Source organism: Equus przewalskii, chromosome 2 (assembly GCF_037783145.1).
Source record: "Equus przewalskii isolate Varuska chromosome 2, EquPr2, whole genome shotgun sequence".
NCBI lineage: Eukaryota > Metazoa > Chordata > Mammalia > Perissodactyla > Equidae > Equus > Equus przewalskii.
The window spans coordinates 47,878,852-47,897,549 of NC_091832.1; the positions used below are offsets into that span (position 1 = coordinate 47,878,852).

Consider the following 18,698-nt stretch of genomic DNA (forward strand, 5'->3'; position numbering starts at 1 on the left):
GGGCAGCTGGTGAGACTTTTCAGCGTGAGGGTTAAGGCCTTCTTCTGTCTCAGGACCGCCTGTGCGAACTCCACGTTTACGCTTTGCTCTGTTCCAGTTCCAGGTTTCCGTCTTCGAGTCCCCGCTGACGCACTGTCGGACCTTCCTTTCTGTCTGTGAGTTTCCTTCTGGTCCCCTTTACTGGTTTCTTCTTTTCTGTTTTATTTTTCCCTCCTTTTCTCATGGTGACCTTCATTGTGGCTTCTGCAGTCTCTCTTTTCTTCTGCTTTTTGCCATTTTGCTTGCATTTTTAAGAAAGTTTTTTCTCTTCCACCCCCTGATTTCTTCCAGCTTTTTGTTGACGGGTTTCGATGCCCAAGATGGATCTGGGGTTCCAGTTGGAGAGTGCCTGCTTCTCTTATGTCCTGAGGAGCAGGGGAGGGTCCTCAGGCCCAGCCCCCAAGGGGCCGTCCCCTCTCCCCGCCAGTGCCTTCCTGGGGCTGCCCCAGGCAGGTGCTCCCACGGCCTCTCCCAGTGACCCCTGCTCACCGACTGGGCTCTGGTGAGTCTTGCCCGCATGGGACGTGCTGTTCTCTCCTGGGGTCTGATTGTAGGTCAGACACAGCATCTTTGCGCCCTCTTCTCTCTTCCTTCCAGCTTTCCAGACTCTTCAGCTCTCTGCAGAGGCCTGCGTGGAGAGCTGCTGCTGGAAATTGGTGTTTATTACCAATTTCTTCTGTCTCCAGTCACGCTGACTGCACAGTTTACTGGTGGTCTGCTTGTTCTTGCGGCCATGGGGGTTTCTGCAGGGTGTCTGCGGGCCCAGGTTCAGCCGGTCATCGTGACCTTGGCTACCCTGACGGTTACCGTCTCTGGACTTGTTGAGGACACCCCTCTGTCTTCTGGTTTCTGCTGTTGTCCAGGAGTCGGCCTTCATCCTGTTCTTTGTAGGTTTTCTTTAACGTCTATTGTCTCAAGACATCCTTGCCTTTGGGGCCCTGCGATTCCCCCATGAGTATCTGGTGGGGACTGACATTCTTGGACCTGCTTAGAACCACCGTGCTTCCCAAATCGGAGGAGTCCCGTCTTTGAGCAGCTGTGGACATTCCTTGGCCCCCTCTCCCAGTCCCGCCGCTTTGTCCTTCTGTCCTTTCTACCTGAAGCCTTTCTATTCCATGCTCCATGTCTCTTGACGCCTGTTCCATGCTTCCCATCTCGCCGTCTCCCTGGGCAGTGCTCCAGGTGTTTCCTCGGGCCTGTCACTCAGCCCACCACCTCCTCTTTAGTTGTATCTGATCGGCTGTTGAACTTGCTTATGAGGTCTGCTATTTCAGCTTCCATATTTCTCATTTCTAAACATGCCGAGTCCTTTTTCGGATCCATGGGTGTTTCTTGACAGCATCTTGCTCTTTCTCACGTCTGTGATTCTCCGTTGATGTCATTAGTCATTTAACGTCTCTGTTCGGCGCATCTGTCTTGAGCTCATGGGGTCAGCCCTGCGCCCTGCTGCACGGCGGCCACAGCACTTTCAGATGTGGGCCTCTCACGTTCTCACCGGTGGGACTCCACGTGCGGGCTTCTGTGCGGTCTGCACCACCACGCTTCCCTCCCATCAAATGCGTTTTGGATTTGCTTCTCCCGGCACCATGGGGACACCAGGGACAAAGTTTTATCTTAAACTTTTAGCTTGTGTATTTCTCATCCGAACACATTAGGTAAAACCCAACCTTGTGAAAATAGACCTCGTGTTAGAAACTCTTTGGGGAGCTTCTTTCCCTCTGCCGGGCTCCAGACTAAGACAGACTGGCTCCCTTTGAGCCTCCCTGTATATTTGGGGCCCTTTTCCTGGCTCTTTTGCTGCAAGAGGGGCTCAGTTTTAGCTCCCTACCGGCCTCACATCCCCTCACATTGGTATTAAGACCCTAGATCCGTGGTTCCAGGCCTGACACCTGTCCCCAGGGGAACTGTGGCTGCTGCTCACCCCGTGGCATCCGTTCCCTCTGGAGTTGGCCCCTGGGGCCTTGCCTCATTCCTTCCTTCCTTCATCCATTCACTCACTCGCTCAACAGAGGTTCACACGTTCCTTGAGCGTCTCCTGTGAATAGGGTACAGGAGGCAGCAGGGGCTCAGCACCCAGGATGGGTGGGGGTGGGGGTCCCAGAGCCCAGCTCACTGCCTGCCCCAGGCACAGTCAATTCCAGCCCAACCGTGTTGTTCTCGTGGAGCAGCGAGTGTCCGCCCTCTGTGTAGACCTAACACGTGTGTGCCATGGACCGTTGTGCCCACAGCTTTGACCCCCCTGGTCCCATGTCAGCTGGGATGTCCTGCGAAGTGCTTGTCACCTTCAAGCCCATGGTGAGTGTCTTGGTTCCAAAACCACACAATGTAAAAGGGGATTTTTCTCATTCCGGCATGAGAGGGGGGTGGGTGGGATCAGGGTCCTGCAGCTCCCGGGCACTGCAGAACGTTGTGGTGGAGAAAGGACTCTGGCATCTCGGCAGGGCCCCTGTTCTGCTGTTTTATTTCCGAAACATTTTCCTAAATGCCAGGCAGAATTACAAGGCGGCTCTTCTGGTTCACTAGCCAGCAGGTGTGACCTACTCGTGCTCTTGAGTCTAAATGGGGTGTGTCAGAGTGTCCTAACAGGCCCTGGCCAGTGTGCCACCCTCCGAGGCGCGTTCCATGGAGGCCTTGCTCTGGTGCCACCCGAGCTGGGCAGGCGGCAGGTAGGCCCAGACTGAGGTGACACAGAGGCAGTGTTTGCCACTTACAGATGTTCATGGTGGTCGGGGCGTTTTCTTTCTCAGACAAACAAAGATCTGGAAGGAGATGTCTCGTTTCTGGCTCAGACGGGCGAATTTTCTGTTCCACTGAAGTGTTCAACAAAGAAATGTTCCGTAAGTTCAAAGGCACCGGAGCCCACGTTTCTTGGGACTTCCTGGTTAGGAACCCCAGTGCAGGGAGTGTGCATCCCAGAGTGTGGGTGAGATGGGCTGGGCGTGGGGCTCGCGTCGGGAGCGTGCGTCCCGGAGTGTGGGTGAGACGGGCTGGGCGTGGGGCTCGTGTTGGCAGTGTGCGTCCCGGAGTGTGGGTGAGACGGGCTGGGCGTGGGGCTCGTGTTGGCAGTGTGCGTCCCGGAGTGTGGGTGAGACGGGCTGGGCGTGGGGCTCATGTCGGGAGTGTGTGTCCCGGAGTGTGGGTGAGATGGGCTGAGCGTAGAACCCACATCTCCACGGTGGGCCTGGTCCCAGTGGTGGCTCAGGTCGGGCTCTGAGCCAGTCCTTAGATGGGTGAGGTGTATCCATTGTTCTGAGAAGATAAGCACTCATGTCAATCTTGGAAAAATCCAGACAAGTCCTGGCCCTTGTGTCAGAGGAGCCCTTCAGATTCATCTTGGAAGACTCCAGTCCTCTCTATAGCTCTGTGGTGTCCAGCAATTATTTTTTAAGATTTTATTTTTTCTTTTTTCTCCCCAAAGCCCCGCAGTACATAGTTGTATATTCTAGTTGTAGGTCCTTCTAGTTGTGGCATGTGGGATGCCGCCTCAGCATGGCTTGATGAGCGGTGGCATGTTTGCGCCCAGGATTCCAACTGGTAAAACCCTGGGCCACCGAAGCTGAGCGTGCGAACTTAACCACTCAGCCACGGGGCCGGCCCCGACCAGCGATTTTTTTTAACTGTGGTCGTCACGCTGTTCATCACATCCCAGAACTTACTTACAATTGGAAGTTTGTACCTTTCATTTTTTTAGATTCCACATGTAAGTGTGATCATACAGTATTTGTCTTTCTCTATTTGTCTTATCTCACTTAGCATAATGCCCTCAAGGTCATCTTGTTGTTGCCAATGGCAGGATTTCCTTCTTTTTTATGAATGACTAATATTTCATTGTATGTATATACCACATTTTCTTTATTCATTCATCTATCAATGGACACTTAGGATGTTTTCATATCTTGGCTGCTGTGAATAATTCTACAGTGAACATGGGAATGCAGATATCTCTTCAAGATACTAATTTCATTTCTTTTGGCTGTATACCCAGAAGTGAGATTGTTGGATCGTATGGGAGTTCTATTTTTAATTTTTTGAGGAACCTCCACACTGTTTTCCATAGTGGCTGGACCACTTCACATTCCCACTAAGCGTACGAGGACGCCTTTTTCTCCACATCCCCCCCATCACTTGTTGTCTCTTGTCCTTGGATAATAACCATTCTAACCGGTGTGAGGTGATATCTCATTGTCATTTTACTTTGCATTTCCCTGATGTTTAGCGATGTTGAGCAACTTGTCATGTACCTGTTGGCCATTTGTACATCTTCTTTGGAAAAAATGTCTATTTAGGTCCTCTGGCCATTTTTAAATTGATTGTTTGGCTTTTTGCTATTGAGTTGTATGAGTTCTTTATCTATTTTGGATATTAACCCCTTATCAGATGTATGGTTTGCACATGTTTTCTCTCATTCAGCAGGTTGCCTTTTCATTTTGCTGATGGTTTCCTTCACTGTGCAGAATTGATCCTTTTTTTAACTAAGGAAAATTGCTAACATAATGAAAAAAAGCAGAAAGAATAGTATACTGAATATCCATGTGCCACCCCCTGGATCCAATCATTGTCGACATTTGCCGTATTGCTTCATCGATCTGCCCATCTATTTTTGCGGATCCACTTCAAAGTAAATGAGCGATATCGTAACACTCAACACCCTTCCTTGTAAAACTTCAGCATGCATCTTGAATACACAAGGAAATTCTCCTACAGAAAGCACCGTATCGTTGCCTGTCCTGATTGAACTGGTCAGCACTTACCACAACAATGCTGTGTAACAGACCACTCCTAAATTCAGCAGCTTATAACAGCGATAAACATTTGTCTCATGGTCACAGCTGTGCAGGTCGACTGTGGTTTGGCTGATCCAGGCTGGGCCAGGCCAGGCAGCTCTCTCCAGGCAGCAGTGGCCTGGGGGTCTCCCGGCCCCCAAGCAGCAGCTACCCTGGCATGAGCGCCTCGTGGAGGATGACTGGGGCCCAGAAAATGAGGGCCAATCACACGAGCACGCTTCAGGCCTTCCCTCATTTCACATCTCCTCCCAACAATTGGCCAAGGCAAGTCACATTGCAACGCCCTCCATCAAGGGGGCAGAGACGTTCTCCCCACTCTGGTGCCCCACGGGAGAGCAAGGCGGAAGGATGGCATGGAGAAGTGTCTGAGACTCTGCGCAAATAAGATGAACAGCATTCCTAGTCGTCGCCTGTTACCCAGTCCACATCCAGATGCACCCAGTTGTCCTCAAACCACCTTCTATAACGTGTTTTTTGAGCTAGGATACAATCAAGATCACATATTACATTTGATTATCACACTCTTAAGTCTTTCCCTCTTTTCTTTCAGATTTTTATTGTGCTAAATACACAAAGCCTAGACTTTACCATCTAAGCGTGTCTAGGTGTGCACCTCAGTGTGGTAAATACATTCACGTTGTTGTGCAGCTGCCACTGCCATCCGTCGCCAGAACTCTTCCCATCTCGTCAAACAGAAACCCTGTCCCATTAAGCACTCACTCTCCATCCCCCCCAGCCCCTGGCAACCTCCGTCCTACTTTCCGTCCTATGATTTTGACAACTCTAAGTACCTTATATAAGTGGAATCATATGGTATTTCTTTTGTGACTGCCTTATTTCACCAAGGACGGTGTCCTCAAGGCCCCTCCGTGTCGGGGTGAGTGTCAGGGTTTCCTTCCGTGTCGAGGCTGACTGGTGAGGAGGGCCTGGCCCCTGTCGTGCTGCTCGCTGTGCGCTGTCCCTCGTTTCCTGCACGCCTGTCTTCTTTTGTGTTTAGTCAATTTTTTTTTAGTGAAACATTTTAGTTCCTTCCTCATCTCCTTTTGTGTATGTCCTAAAGCTATTCTCTTAGTGGTTCCCATGGGGATGACATTTCACATCCTAGAGTTATAATGCTCTCACTTGAATTCATAGCAGCCTATGTTCAACTACATACAAAAACTCTGTTTCTTTAGAGCTCCATCCCCACCCCTTTCTGTTGTTGATAGCACAGTATCACATCTTTATGACTTGTGTGTCCAATAACATAAACTAATAATTTTTAAAAATGCATTCGTCTCTTAAGTTACGTAGAAAACAAAAAGTGCGTCTACAAACTACTGTTACAATAGGACCAGCTTCTATAATTGCCCATGTATTTACCTTCATTGAGGTCTTTATTTCTCTTTTTGGCTTAAGGTACTGTCTTGTGTCCTTCCGTCTCACCCTCCAGGACGCCCTTGAGCATTTCTTGCAGGGCAGGTCCAGTGGTCACATCTCCCTCAGCTGTTGTTTATCTGGGAATGTCTTAATTTCTCCCTTAATTTTGAAGGGTGGTTTTGCCAGATACAGGATTCCTGGCTGACTGTTTTTCTTTGAGCACTTTGGAAATGTTGGCCCACTGCCTCTGGCCCCCAAAATCTCTGAGGAGAAATCTTCTGAGAGTCACTGGAGGCTCCTTTGTGCACGATGAGTCTCTTCTCTCTTGCTTTCAAGGTTCTCTCTTTGTCTTGGCTTTCAAGACTTAGATTATAATGTGTCTCCATGTGGATCTCTTGGAGTCCCTCTTACTTGGAGTTTGTCAGACTTCTCAGACGTTTATATTCACGTCTCTCATCAAATGTGGGAAGTTTGGGGCCAGATTATCTTCCGATATTCTCTCTGCCCGCCTCTCTCTTTCTTCTGAGATTCCCACAATACATGTATTCGTCCACTTGATGGTGTCCCTTAGGCTTTTTTCTCTTTTCTTCAATATTTTTTCTTTCTGTTCCTCAGACTCAGTTTCCATTGTCTTATCTTCAAGTTCACTGATTCTTTCTTCTCTCTGCTCAAATCTGCCTTTGAACCCCTCTGGTAAGTTTTTCACTTTGGTTATTGTACTTTTCAGCTCCAGAATTTCTTTTTGGTTTCTTTTTAGGTTTTTTGTCTCTTTATTGATACTTCCATCCTGTTCATACATCATTTTCTTTACTTTCTCCACATCTTCTTTAGTTCTTCAGCATCTTTAACATGGTTTTCTTTAAGTCTTATCTGGTAGATTTGCCATCAGATTGTTTCAGAAACAATTTATGTTGATTTATTTTTTTCCTTTGAATGAGCTGTGCTCTCTTGATTCTTTGTACGCCTTGTGATTTTTTGTGGAAAACTGGACATTTGATCTAGTCATGTGGTAACTCTGGAAATCAGATTCTCCCCTTCCCCTGGGGTATTTTTTTTGTTTTTGTTGTTTTTGTTTATTGTTTTTTGATTGTTGGAAGCTGTCTCTGTGCCAAGGATCAGCCTGAAGTGTAAACTTAATGTCTTCCAGGTCTTTTCTGAGCCTTTCCCTGAATACGCACAGTCACTTTCTGCTTTTCCCTGTCTCTACAGTTGTTTTGAATGTCCTAGTCTTTAATATCTGGGGGGAAAGAGAAAAAATGGGGGGGGGGAAGAAACAAGGACATCAACCTTTTGAATCCCCTGGATGTCTCTCCAGCTGGAGGGGGAGGGGCAGCAGCTGTGGCCACCTGCCTCATCGTCAGCGCCTCTGTGGTCACAGCAGAGATCCCCGATGTTTGGAAGACAGGGTCTTTTTTGCCACCCTGGCTCCTGCAAGCTGTGTGCAAGTCGCTCCAGGAGCACACAGCTGTCTGCCATGTGGCTGGGGTATGGGGTGGGTAGTAATACTGTGCTAAGAGCTGCGATTGACCAAAATTGGTCACAATTGGCCATCCAAAACTTCCTCTGGAAGTTGCCAGACTTCATCAGACTCCTGAGTTCCCAAATAGTTCATCAGATGGATTCTGCCTGTGCAGTTGTCCCGGCGGGGAGTGACTCCTGGTGCTCCCTGCCCACCATCACCCCAAGTCCCCTCTTAAGTCTCTTTTGAGCTAGAATGTGCCCCATCCCACTTTTTGGTCATGAAATTGACAGGCCAGTTCTCTCATAGAACGTCCTACATTCTGAATTTGTTGATTGCTTTCTATGGTTCCAGGTAACATGTCCCTCTGTCTCCTCTTTCCTTTAAACTGGACATTAACGTTGGGAACTGGATGAAAACAGTCATGTTATCTTTAAACCGTAAGGGGCTGAAGCAGACCCACAACCCTCCATAGACTGGACATTCAAGTAAATTCTGTTTGACTCAGGGAGGGCCTTTTGGGCAAGACGGTTCCTCATGTTGTGTTGCATCAGGAGGCACATAGTGGCTGCCTGCCAGCCCCCCACCCACTGGTACTGACACCAAGATCAGTCTCTGGGTCACAGAGGACAGCCCTGTCGATTGCTGTGTTCCGCTCTTCAGCACTTCACCAATAGCCAGTCCCCTGGATCAGGGTCGTCACCTCATGGTTTTAGCGACTGCTAATGATTCCTGCCTGAACAGACACGTCGCAGGAGGGGAAGTGTTTTCTGTTGCTGTCACTCGTCATGCCCCCTCTGGCCAATAGAGCCCTCTTCCCCTGTCGGCCTCCAAGCTCCCCTGAGCCTCCAGCCCCGCGGAGAAGGCCCAGTAATGCTTCTTTCTTCACTAAGTTATTTGTGCCTTTATGAATTCCCTTCTTCACTGATTTTTAGTGAAAGGAGGAGTTGGCACAATCATCACTTCCAGTGAAGGCCCGTTAGCTTCTCTTACCCCTCTCTCTGTTTCAAGATGAGGTCGTTGGTTTTCACCCATTCATGTGTTTCAATCACGTTGGTTCAATCCATTCTTCTCGGTGCTCCTGTTACCCACCCACAGCCCTGGCGGCCCTGGACCCTGCTCTGGTTCACACATGGCCTGTGCACACAGCCCGGGTGGAGGCAGCTCTGCTGGGAGCTGCCAAGCCGCACGGAGGCTGTGGAAAGCTGCTGTCTGCCATGGCTCCCTGCCTCCGGGACAGCCACCTTACCTGGCTCGCGTGCTGCCTTCTCCACAGAGTGGCCCACAGCACAGGGCAGCGCTCCTGGCTGGGGAACAGGCCCCCAGAAAGAGTGTGTGCATGGTGGTGCCAAGATTCAGCCCAGGGCTCTGCCATGGGAGAAGGCCAGGCCCCACTGGGCAGCAAGGCCTCAGGCTCCTTCCCTGATGGGCCCGGAAAGCACACAGCCGTTGCCCGGCCCATCGCCAAGTGCACGGAGGGCCACTGTTCTGCAGCCAAATGCCCAGCACACGGTCCCAGGGGTCCTCAGGCCTCTCATGCAATCTGGTCGTCACTTCATCAGGTGAAGCTGCTATGACAAAGGCACCCAGGACTGTAGCTTAGCTGAGGAAGAACTTGCTTGTCTCAGAGATAAGGGTCTGGGCTGGGGGCTGTGCTGCCTTCCTCAACAAATGGCTTCCGCAGTGTTGTACATTCCTGGTCCGAGGGAAGGGAGAAAGGTGGGGTCCTAAGCACGAGCCAGAAGTTTCACAGTCGCCTCCAAACTCAATTGCATGTTGACACCTGGCAAGGTGGGCCAAGAAATAGAACCCCTGCAGGGTGGCTCTGTCCAGCTGGACCTCAGGGGCTCTATCATGAAAGGAAAAAGGGAGAATGGCTTGGGGGCACATAGTGGTCCCCATCACGGTACAGCCCACCAGCCCCCCAGGCGTGCACATGTTCTCTTCTCTCATCCCCACACACAGAATACACACGGTCCCTTCCCAGGGAGGCAACCCAGGCCCACCCAGGCACTGCCTCCAGCTCAGGATCTCTGAGAGGGGTGACCCTCCCCGTCCTGTCTAGACGTGGCTTCTTGAAGTCTGGTGGCCTATAGCTAAGAGACTGGTCACCTGCCCACATACCCCCCCACACACATGCACACACACACCCACATGCACAATGCATTCACACACGCACACATATGCATTCACATGCACACATCCCCATATGTATACACACATGCTTGTGCTCACACACTTGCACCCACATGCATTCACACACACATTCACGCATACCCACAATGCATTCACACACGTGCACATATGCATTCACACACACATGCACCTACTCGCACACACACACATGCACATGCACACGCACATGCGTTCACCCTGCTCAGCTCTCTGGGAAACTCTCCTGCCCATTCACCTCAGCAGCCCCTGGATGTGTGTCTGAAGCAGGAGCAGAGGAGAGTGATTGCCTGGCCTCTAAACTCCGTGCCCAGAAAAGCCTCACGAGGAGGCAGCCTAGACACAGCGTTCCTAGCCAGTGCCCGGACGGCTCTGCATCAGGTGACTGCCCCAGAGGACGACTCTCATCCTAGAAGGAAGTGTCGGTGGCACGGCTGACCTCACCTGGGTGGCAGTCACCCTGCTAGGCCCTCTGAGCCTGGCATGCATCCTCACCTCCTCCTGACCCCTCGATGAGGGGAAGGCAGGCTTGACTCTCTTTAGTATAGTTTTAGATTTACAGAAAAAATGCAAAGATATTGCAAAGACTAGCTGTACGCACCACACACACCCAGGTTCCCCTATAATTAACACCTTACGTTAGTATGACACATTTATTAAATTATTAACCAACATCGACATATTATTATTAACTAAAGAAGGCACTTTATTCCAATTTCCTTAGTTTTCACCTAATGCCCGATTTCTATTCTGTGTCACATCCAGTGTAGCACATGGCTTATGGTGGTGGTTCCACCATAGGGTCCTTGCGGCTGTGACGGTATCTGAGACTTTCTTTTGTTCGATGACCTTGACAGTTTGGAGGAGTGCTGGTCAGTTACTTTGTGGGATGTGTGTCTCATGGATAGACTGAGGTTGTTTCAGAGGAAGACCACAGGTATGCAGTGCCTTCCCGTCGCATCGTGTCAAGGGCCCATGATGTAGATGACTCGCCGTGTGACGTTGACCTCGGCCACCTGCAGAGGTGTAGCTGTCAGATTTCTTCACTGTCACGTTTCTCTTTTTCCATCATCTTGCCAAATATCTATGTAAATTATTTGGAATTCTGTATTTGAGACTTATCTGTTCTTCCTCATTTGTTAATTTATAAAACCATTTATTTCATTCTTTGAATTTTATTATCAAGTACAACTTTACTTTGTTGCTCACGTTTTTCCTGTTTGCACGTTGGGAGAATGTCAGTTGGCTCCTGTGTCCTCTGACAGACTGTATCATCGTGTCTTTAGAAGTTTTTCCTTGAGCACTTCCTCTCTTTCTGAAACTAGGGAATGCTCCAGTCCTGGTGCATATTTCCTGCCCGTCCCAGAGGGAGCCCTGTTCCTATTCCTAGAGAACGGCACTGGAAGCCAGTGCCTGGACAGAGGTGTGCTCGTGGCTACCGGCATGTCGTTGCTTCTAAACCTTCTCACCTGACAGAGCAAGGAGACATGCGTGTGCACTAACCTGCGTGTGGATGCACGTCTGTATTTGTTTAATTGACCATCTGCATCTATATTAAGCTAAACATGAGTTCATACTGATGTCTCCAATTCCAACCCACGACCAATGGATCGCTCGTCTTCTTGCTTATTTGTAAACTCCCACTCCAGCAGTGAGCTCTCACTTCCCCGCCCACTCCCTTCATCGTTCCGCCCGCATGCACATGTGCAGTACGCACCTGCTAAGCCCCGCTCCGGGGAAGCAGCGTCCCACCAGAGCCCGGCACTTGTGGGCAGGTGCCTTTAGCCTACAGGTTCCATTCTTCCGCTTACTCAGCTCAGAACCTCTCCCCACCTTCTTCAGTCAGGTTGTTTCATAAAATTGTAATAAAGTGAGGTTGTTTTGTAACATTCTACATTCCACCCTCGGATTTCCTCAAATGCCTAAATAATATTTTTTTCATAGACTACATTTTTTAGAGCAGTTTCAGGTTCACAGCAAAATTGAGCAGAAGGTTGAGAGATTTCTCATCGATCCCTGCCCCTGCAAACGTGCGCAGCCTCCACATTGCCCACGTCCCCGCCAGAGGGTGCATTTGTTACATCTGACAGACCTGCACTGATGCGTCGTTAGCACCCAGAGTCCGTAGTTTCCACTTCTGTTCACTCTTGTGTCGTCCATTCTATGGGTTTAGACAAATGTGTAATGACACGTGTCCTCCATTTGTAGCATCATACAGAGCGGTTTCCTTGCCCTCAAAGCCCTCTGGGCTCCACCTCCTCATCCGCTCTCCCCACCCCAGCAACCACTGATCGTTTTTTCTTTTTTTTTTTTATTGTGGCAAAATGCGCATTAACATAAAATTTATCACCACCATCCATCCCCATGACTCTTTTCATCTCGTAAAACTGAAAATCTGTACATGGACTCTCCATTCGCCCTTCCTCCCATTCGCTGGCAACCAGCATCCTAGTTTCTTTCTCTATGAATTTGACTACTCTAAGTGCCTCCTGAAAGTGGAATGACAGTGTTTGTCCTTTTGTGACTGGTTTATCACTCAGCAGAATGTGCTCAAGATTCATCCATACTATAGCGTGTGACAGAATTTCCTTCCTTTTTAAGCCTGAATAATATTCCATTGTATGTTTATGCTATACTTTGTTTATCTGTTTATCCATCATTGGACACTTGGGTTGCTTCCATGTTTTAGCTACCATGAATAATGGTGCTATGAACATGGATGTGCAAATATCTCGTTAAGAAAGTGCTTTTGATTTTTTTGGGTATATACACAGAAGTGGATTTGCTAGATCATATTGTAATTCTATTTTTTATTTTTGGGGGGAACCTCCATACTGTCTTCCACAGTAGCTGTACCATTTTATGTTTCCACCAACAGAGCACAAAAGTTCCAATTTCTCCACATCCTTCCCAACACTTGTTTTCTGTTCTTTTGATAGCAGGCATCCTAATGAATGTGAATTGTATCTCATTGTAGTTTTGATGTGCATTTCCCTAACGATTACTGATGCTGAGCATCTCCTCATGTGCTTCTTGGCCACGGTCTGTCTTCTTTGGAGAAATGTCTATTCAAGTCCTTTGCCCATTTTTGAGTCCAGTTGTTGTGTTTTTTGTTGTTGAATTTTAGGAGTTCTTTACACATTCTGGGTATTAATCCCTTATCAGATGTATGATTTGCAAATATTTCTCCCATTCTGTGGGTTGCCTTTTTACTCTGTAGATAGTGTCTTTGTGTGTGTGTGTGTGTGTGTGTAAGGAAGATTGGCCCTGAGCTAACATCTGTGCCAATCTTCCTCTGTTTTATGTGGGATGCTGCCACAGTGTGGCTTGATGAGCAGTGCCAGGTCTGCGCCTGGGATCCGAACCTGCAAACCCCGGGCAGCCAAAGCAAAGAGCACACACCTAAATGTATAAAGCAATTATTAACAGATGTAAAAGGAGAAATAGACAGTAACACAATAATAGTAGGGGACTTTGGCACTCCACTTACACCAATGGATAGATCATCCAAATAGAAGATCAATAAGGAAACATTGGCCATAAATGACATATTACACCAGATGGACTAGTAGATATGTACAGAACATTCCACCCAAAAACCAGAGAATACACGTTCTTTTCAAATGCACATGGAACATTCTCCAGGATTGGTCACTTATTAGGCCACAAAACAAGTCTCAATAAATTTAAGAAGATTTAAATAATAATACCAAGCGTCTTTTCTAACCACAGAGGTATGAAACTAGAGATCAACTACAGGAAGAAAATCAGAAAAGCCACTAATATGTAGAGATTAAACAAAATGCTACTGAAAAACAACTGGGTCAATGAAGAAATCAAAGCAGAAATCAATAAATACCTGGAGACAAAGTGGAGCGTGCAAACTTAACCACGATGCCATGGGGATGGCCCCTAGATAATATCTTTTGATGTACAAAATTTTTCAATTTTCATCAAGTCCAATTTGTCTAGTTTATCTTTTGTTGCCTGTGCCGTTGGTGTCATATCCAAGAAATCACTGCCAAAGCCAATGTTGTGAAGCTTTTGTCTTATGTTTCTCTGAGAGTTTTATTGCCTTAGGTCTTATGTTTAGATCCTTGATCCATTTTGAGTTAACTTTTGTATATTGTGTTAGTTGAGGGTTCAACTTCATTCTGTTGAACATGAATATCCAGTTTTCCCAGCGCCATTTGTTGAAAAGACTGTGCTTTCTCCTTTGAATGGTCTTGGAACCCTTGTCGAAAATCATTTGACCACATATGTGAGGGTTTATTTGTGGGCTCTCTAGTCTACTCCATTTGTCTATATGTCTGTCTTTATGCCAACACCACCCTGTCTCAGTAACTGTATCTTTATAGTAAGTTGTTTTTTTTTTTTTGAGGAAGATTAGCCCTGAGCTAACATCTGCTGCCAATCTTCCTCTTTTTGCTGAGGAAGACTGGCCCTGAGCTAACATCCATGCCCACCTTCCTCTGCTTTATACATGGGACACCTACCACAGCATGGCTTGCCAAGCGGTGCCATGTCCACACCCAGAATCTGAACCGGCGAACCCGGGGCTGCCGAAGCAGAATGTGCGCACTTAGCCACTGCACCACTGGGCCGGCCCCTATAGTAAGTTTTGAAATCTGGAAGCGTGAATCTTCTAGCTTTGTTCTTCTTTTTCAAGATTTTTTTGGCTATTCTGGGTCCTTTGAGATTCCATGTGAACTTTAGGATGGGTTTTTCTATTTCCATGAAAACGTCATTGGGATTTTGATGGGGATTGCGTTGAATCTAGCCTGCTTGGGTAATATTGACCCCTTAACAATGGTAAGTCTTCCAATCCGTGAACATGAGGTGTGTGTCATTTATTTGTATCTCCTTTTATTTCTTTCAGCAATGTTTTGTAGTTTTCGTTGTACAAGTCTTTCACCTCCTTGGTTAAGTTAATTCCTAAGAATTTTATTCTTTTTTGCTGTTGTCAATGGGATTGTTTTTAGAATTTCCTTTTCCGATTGTTCATTGTTCATGTATAGAAATGCAACTTATTTTTTTTGTGTTGACTTTGTATCTTGCTACTTTGCTGAGTTTGTTTACTAGATCTAATTGCTTTTTTGTGGAGTCTTTAGGATTTTCTATATATAAGATCATGTCGTCTACAAACGGAGAGAATTTTACTTCTTCCTTTCCAATTTGGATCCTTTTTATTTATTTTTCTTGCCTAATTGCTCTGGCTAGAACTTCCAGCTCTAGGCGTAATAGAAGTGGTGAAAGCAGGCATCCTTGTCTTGTACTTGATCTTAGAGGAAAAGCCTTCAGTCTTTCACCATTGAGTATTTGATGTTTTCTGTGGGGTTTTTTTATATATGGCTTTTGTCATGTGGACGTAGTTTCCTTCCATTCCTATTTTGTTGAGTGTTTTTTCATGAAAGAGCGTTGAATTTTGTCAGATGCTTTCTCTGAGTCAATTGAGATGATTATGTGGGGGTTTTTTCCTGCATTTTGTTTATGTGACATATTACATTGATTGATTTTTATATGTTCAACCATCTTTGCATTCCAGGAAGGCATCTCTCTTGGTCATATTGTATATTCCTTTTTTAAAATTTTATTTTGTTTTATTTTTTTAAGAAGATTAGCCCTGAGCTAACACCCGCCACCAATCCTCTTCTTTTTTGCTGAGGAAGACTGGCCCTAAGCTAAGATCTGTGTGCATCTTCCTCTGTTTTTTACATAGGATGCCTGCCACAGCATGGCTCAATAGGCAGTGTGTGTGTGTCCACACCTGGGATCCAAACCAGTGAACCCTGGCCACCAAAGTGGAACATGCGAACTTAACCACTACACCACGAGGCCGGCCCCTGTATGTTGCTTTTAATATGCTGCTGAATTTGGTTCGCTAATGTTTTGTTGAGGAGTTTACATCAATGTTCTTGAGGGATATTGGTCTGTAGTTTTCTTTTCCAGTGGTGTGTTTGTCTGGCTTTGTTATCAGAGTAATGCTGGCCTCATAGAATGAGTTGGGAAGTGTTCCCTACCTCAAACTCTGGGAAAAGTTTGAGCAGAATTGGTGTTAGCTCTTGAAATGTTTGGTAGAATTCAGTGAAGCTGTGAGGTCCAGGGCTTTTTTTAGTGGAGAGATTTTTGATTCCTGATTCCATCTCCTTACCAGTTACAGGTCTGTTCAGACTGTCTATTTCTTTGTGATTTAGTCTTGGTAGGTTTTGTGTTTCTAGGAATTTGCCCGTTTCATCTAGGTTTCCCAATTTTTTGGTGTACGATTGCTTATAGTACAGTCTTACTGTCCTTATTTCTGTAGAATTGGTAGTAATGTCCCCACTTTAATTTCTGATTTTAGTAATCTGAGTCTTCTTTCTTTTTCGCTTAGTCCAGCTAGCTAAAGGTCTGTCACTTTTGTTGATCTTTTCAAAGAACCAACTTTTGGTTTCATTGATTTTTCTGTATTGTTTTTCTATACTCTGTTTTGTTTATCTCTGCTCTAATCTTTAATATTTCCTTCCTTCTGCTACCTTTGGGTTAAGTTCGTTCTTTTTCTAGTTCCTTAAGTTACAAAGATAGTTTGATTTGAGATCTTTCTTGGTTTTTTTTTAAAGATTTTATTTTTTTCCTTTTTTCTCCCCAAAGCCCCCCGGTACATAGGTGTATGTTCTTCGTTGTGGGTCCTTCTAGTTGTGGCATGTGGGACACTACCTCAGCATGGCTTGATGAGCAGTACCATGTCCGCGCCCAGGATTTGAACCAACGAAACACTGGGCTGCCGGCAGCGGAGTATGCGAACTTAACCACTCGGCCACGGGGCCAGCTCCATCTTTCTTGTTTTTTAATGTCAGCATTTATAGCCATAAATTTCCCTTTCAGCACTCTTCTCTGCATCCTGTAAGTTTTGGTATGTTGTACTTTTATTTTCATTTGTCTCTAATTATTTTATAATTTCTCTTGTGATTTCTTCTTTGATTCATTTGTTGTTTAAAAGTGTGTTGTTTAATTTACACAATTTTGAGAATTTTTCAGTTTTCTTTATTTTATTGACTTCTAACTTTATCCTATTGTGGTCAGAGAAGATATTTTGTATGATATCTATCTTTTTAGATCTATTGAGATTTAATTTGTGGCCCAACATATGGCCTGGAATATGTTCCATGTGCACTTGAGAAAAACGCGTGTGCTGTGGTTGGATAGAGCATTCTGTGTGTCTGTTTGATCTGGTTAGTTAATTTTGTCGTCTAAGTCTTCAATTTCCTTACTAATGTTCTGTGTGCTTGTTCTGTCCATTATTGTGAGTGGGGTGTTGAAGTCTCCAACTATTATTGTAAACTGACTATTTCTCCCTTCAATTCTGTCAGTTCTTGTGTCGTATGTTTCGAAGGTCCATCATTAGGTGCATAAATGTTTGTAACTGTCAGGTCTTCTTGCTGCATTAAGACTTTCGTTAATATATAACCGCTGGTGTTTTTATCATCTCCTTAGTTTTGCCTTTTCCGGGTTGTAATGGAATCACACAGTGTGGAGCCTTTGCAGACGGGCTTCTCTCGCTTGGTTAATGCATTTAAGTTTCTTCCATGTCTTTTCATGGCTTGATGGCTCATTTCTTTTTAACCGGCTTGACTTTTAAAAAAATGAGACTCTGGCGCTCCCAACTTGTCACGGTCAATACACCAATCTGTGATTTCTTGGATGTGGATCGTGTCCCTGCGGCGTGCAAAAACACTGCCTCTCCCACCGGGGGCCAGATGCAGGCCTCGCCCCTGAGCAGGAGGGAGGCCAGAGCTCCTTGTGCCACGTCAGGGCTGCAGGCTGGCAGTTGGGAGAGGAGCCCTTGCTGCAAGCCCGGTGCAGCCCCCCTGGCTCATTGGGGTCTTTTGGCAGCTGTCCCTCGACAAGGAGCTCGTCGACTTCGGCAGCTACGTGGTAGGCGAGACTGCATCCCGGATCATCACACTGACCAACGCCGGGGGCTTGGGCACCAGATTCAAGTTTCTTCTGGCCTCTGAGTCCTGTGAGATGGACATCTCCCAGTCGGTCCTGAAAATAGTGAGTGTGCTGCTTGCTTCCTGTCAATAGCTGTGAATGCTCAGCCAAGGGCAGGGCGTGGTGCCTCCCTCCCCTAAGTCAGTCCCCCGAGTGTAAAATGGGCAATGACAAGAAGGAGTTTGTTGGCACGGGGCTGGAGGAGAAGGGGTGGCAGGACATCCTCATCAGTCTAAATAGAAGAGATTGGTCTCCATCCATAAGGAGGACACCAGGGGCCACCTGGCCACAGGCACAATGGCAGCAGGACGCTGTCCCCTCTCGAGCATGTAGTGACAGGGCGGTGACCAGGAGCTCCAAGGCCTGAGAGCCCCAGGAGGCCTTCCCTTCTCCTGGTGCGCCTCCAAAGTCCCAGCATGGGCTTGGGCAGCCCAGCCCAGATGACTCAGGCTGAGAACCAAGGCAGACGCTGCCCCGTACCTGCACCTTCTCCAAAGGCGCGAGGGGGGCCTTGCTGCTTTCACGGGAAGGCTGTGCACCATGCTGCTAAGTGAATGGAAACAGCCTCAGAGCATCACAGGTGGGACCCCATCCGTGGAGACAACTTCTGCCACACCCAGTGGATCCTGGGGGTCATTTGGGGGTGAAATTGGTGAGAGAAACTGCCCTTTTTAAATACACGTCTGAATTAGTTGAAACTTTCCTACAGGGAGCACTAAGCTCCTACTTTGCAGTTCTGTCTGCTGCATTGAGGGGTCTCGGCAAAGGACTGGAAGGGTCTCCCTCAGGGAATGAGGGGCCAACAGTCAGGGGTCCCCCAGGCAGCCAGCGGACCAGCAGCTGCAGCAAAGGTGGGAGGGGCCAGGATGTGAACCTGGGAGGAGGGCCAAGGTGATGGTGGGTAAGGAGGGGAC

At 47.2% G+C, this 18,698-nt stretch overlaps 1 protein-coding gene across 27 annotated transcripts in view; it reads left to right on the forward strand.

The window, feature by feature from the left end:
• The window catches only part of CFAP74 (cilia and flagella associated protein 74), a 72,713-nt gene that overhangs the window by 28,992 nt on the left and 25,023 nt on the right, over positions 1-18,698 (forward strand). For all 27 annotated transcript variants that reach the window (XR_011537616.1, XM_070611117.1, XM_070611100.1 and 24 more), the window contains 3 exons: positions 2,268-2,334; positions 2,787-2,876; positions 17,683-17,847. Coding sequence is in view for 26 of the 27 variants with exons in the window: in XM_070611117.1 (XP_070467218.1) it covers positions 2,268-2,334; positions 2,787-2,876; positions 17,683-17,847 (322 nt within the window). In the remaining variant the exon portion in view is untranslated. The remainder of the gene's footprint in view (positions 1-2,267; positions 2,335-2,786; positions 2,877-17,682; positions 17,848-18,698) is intronic.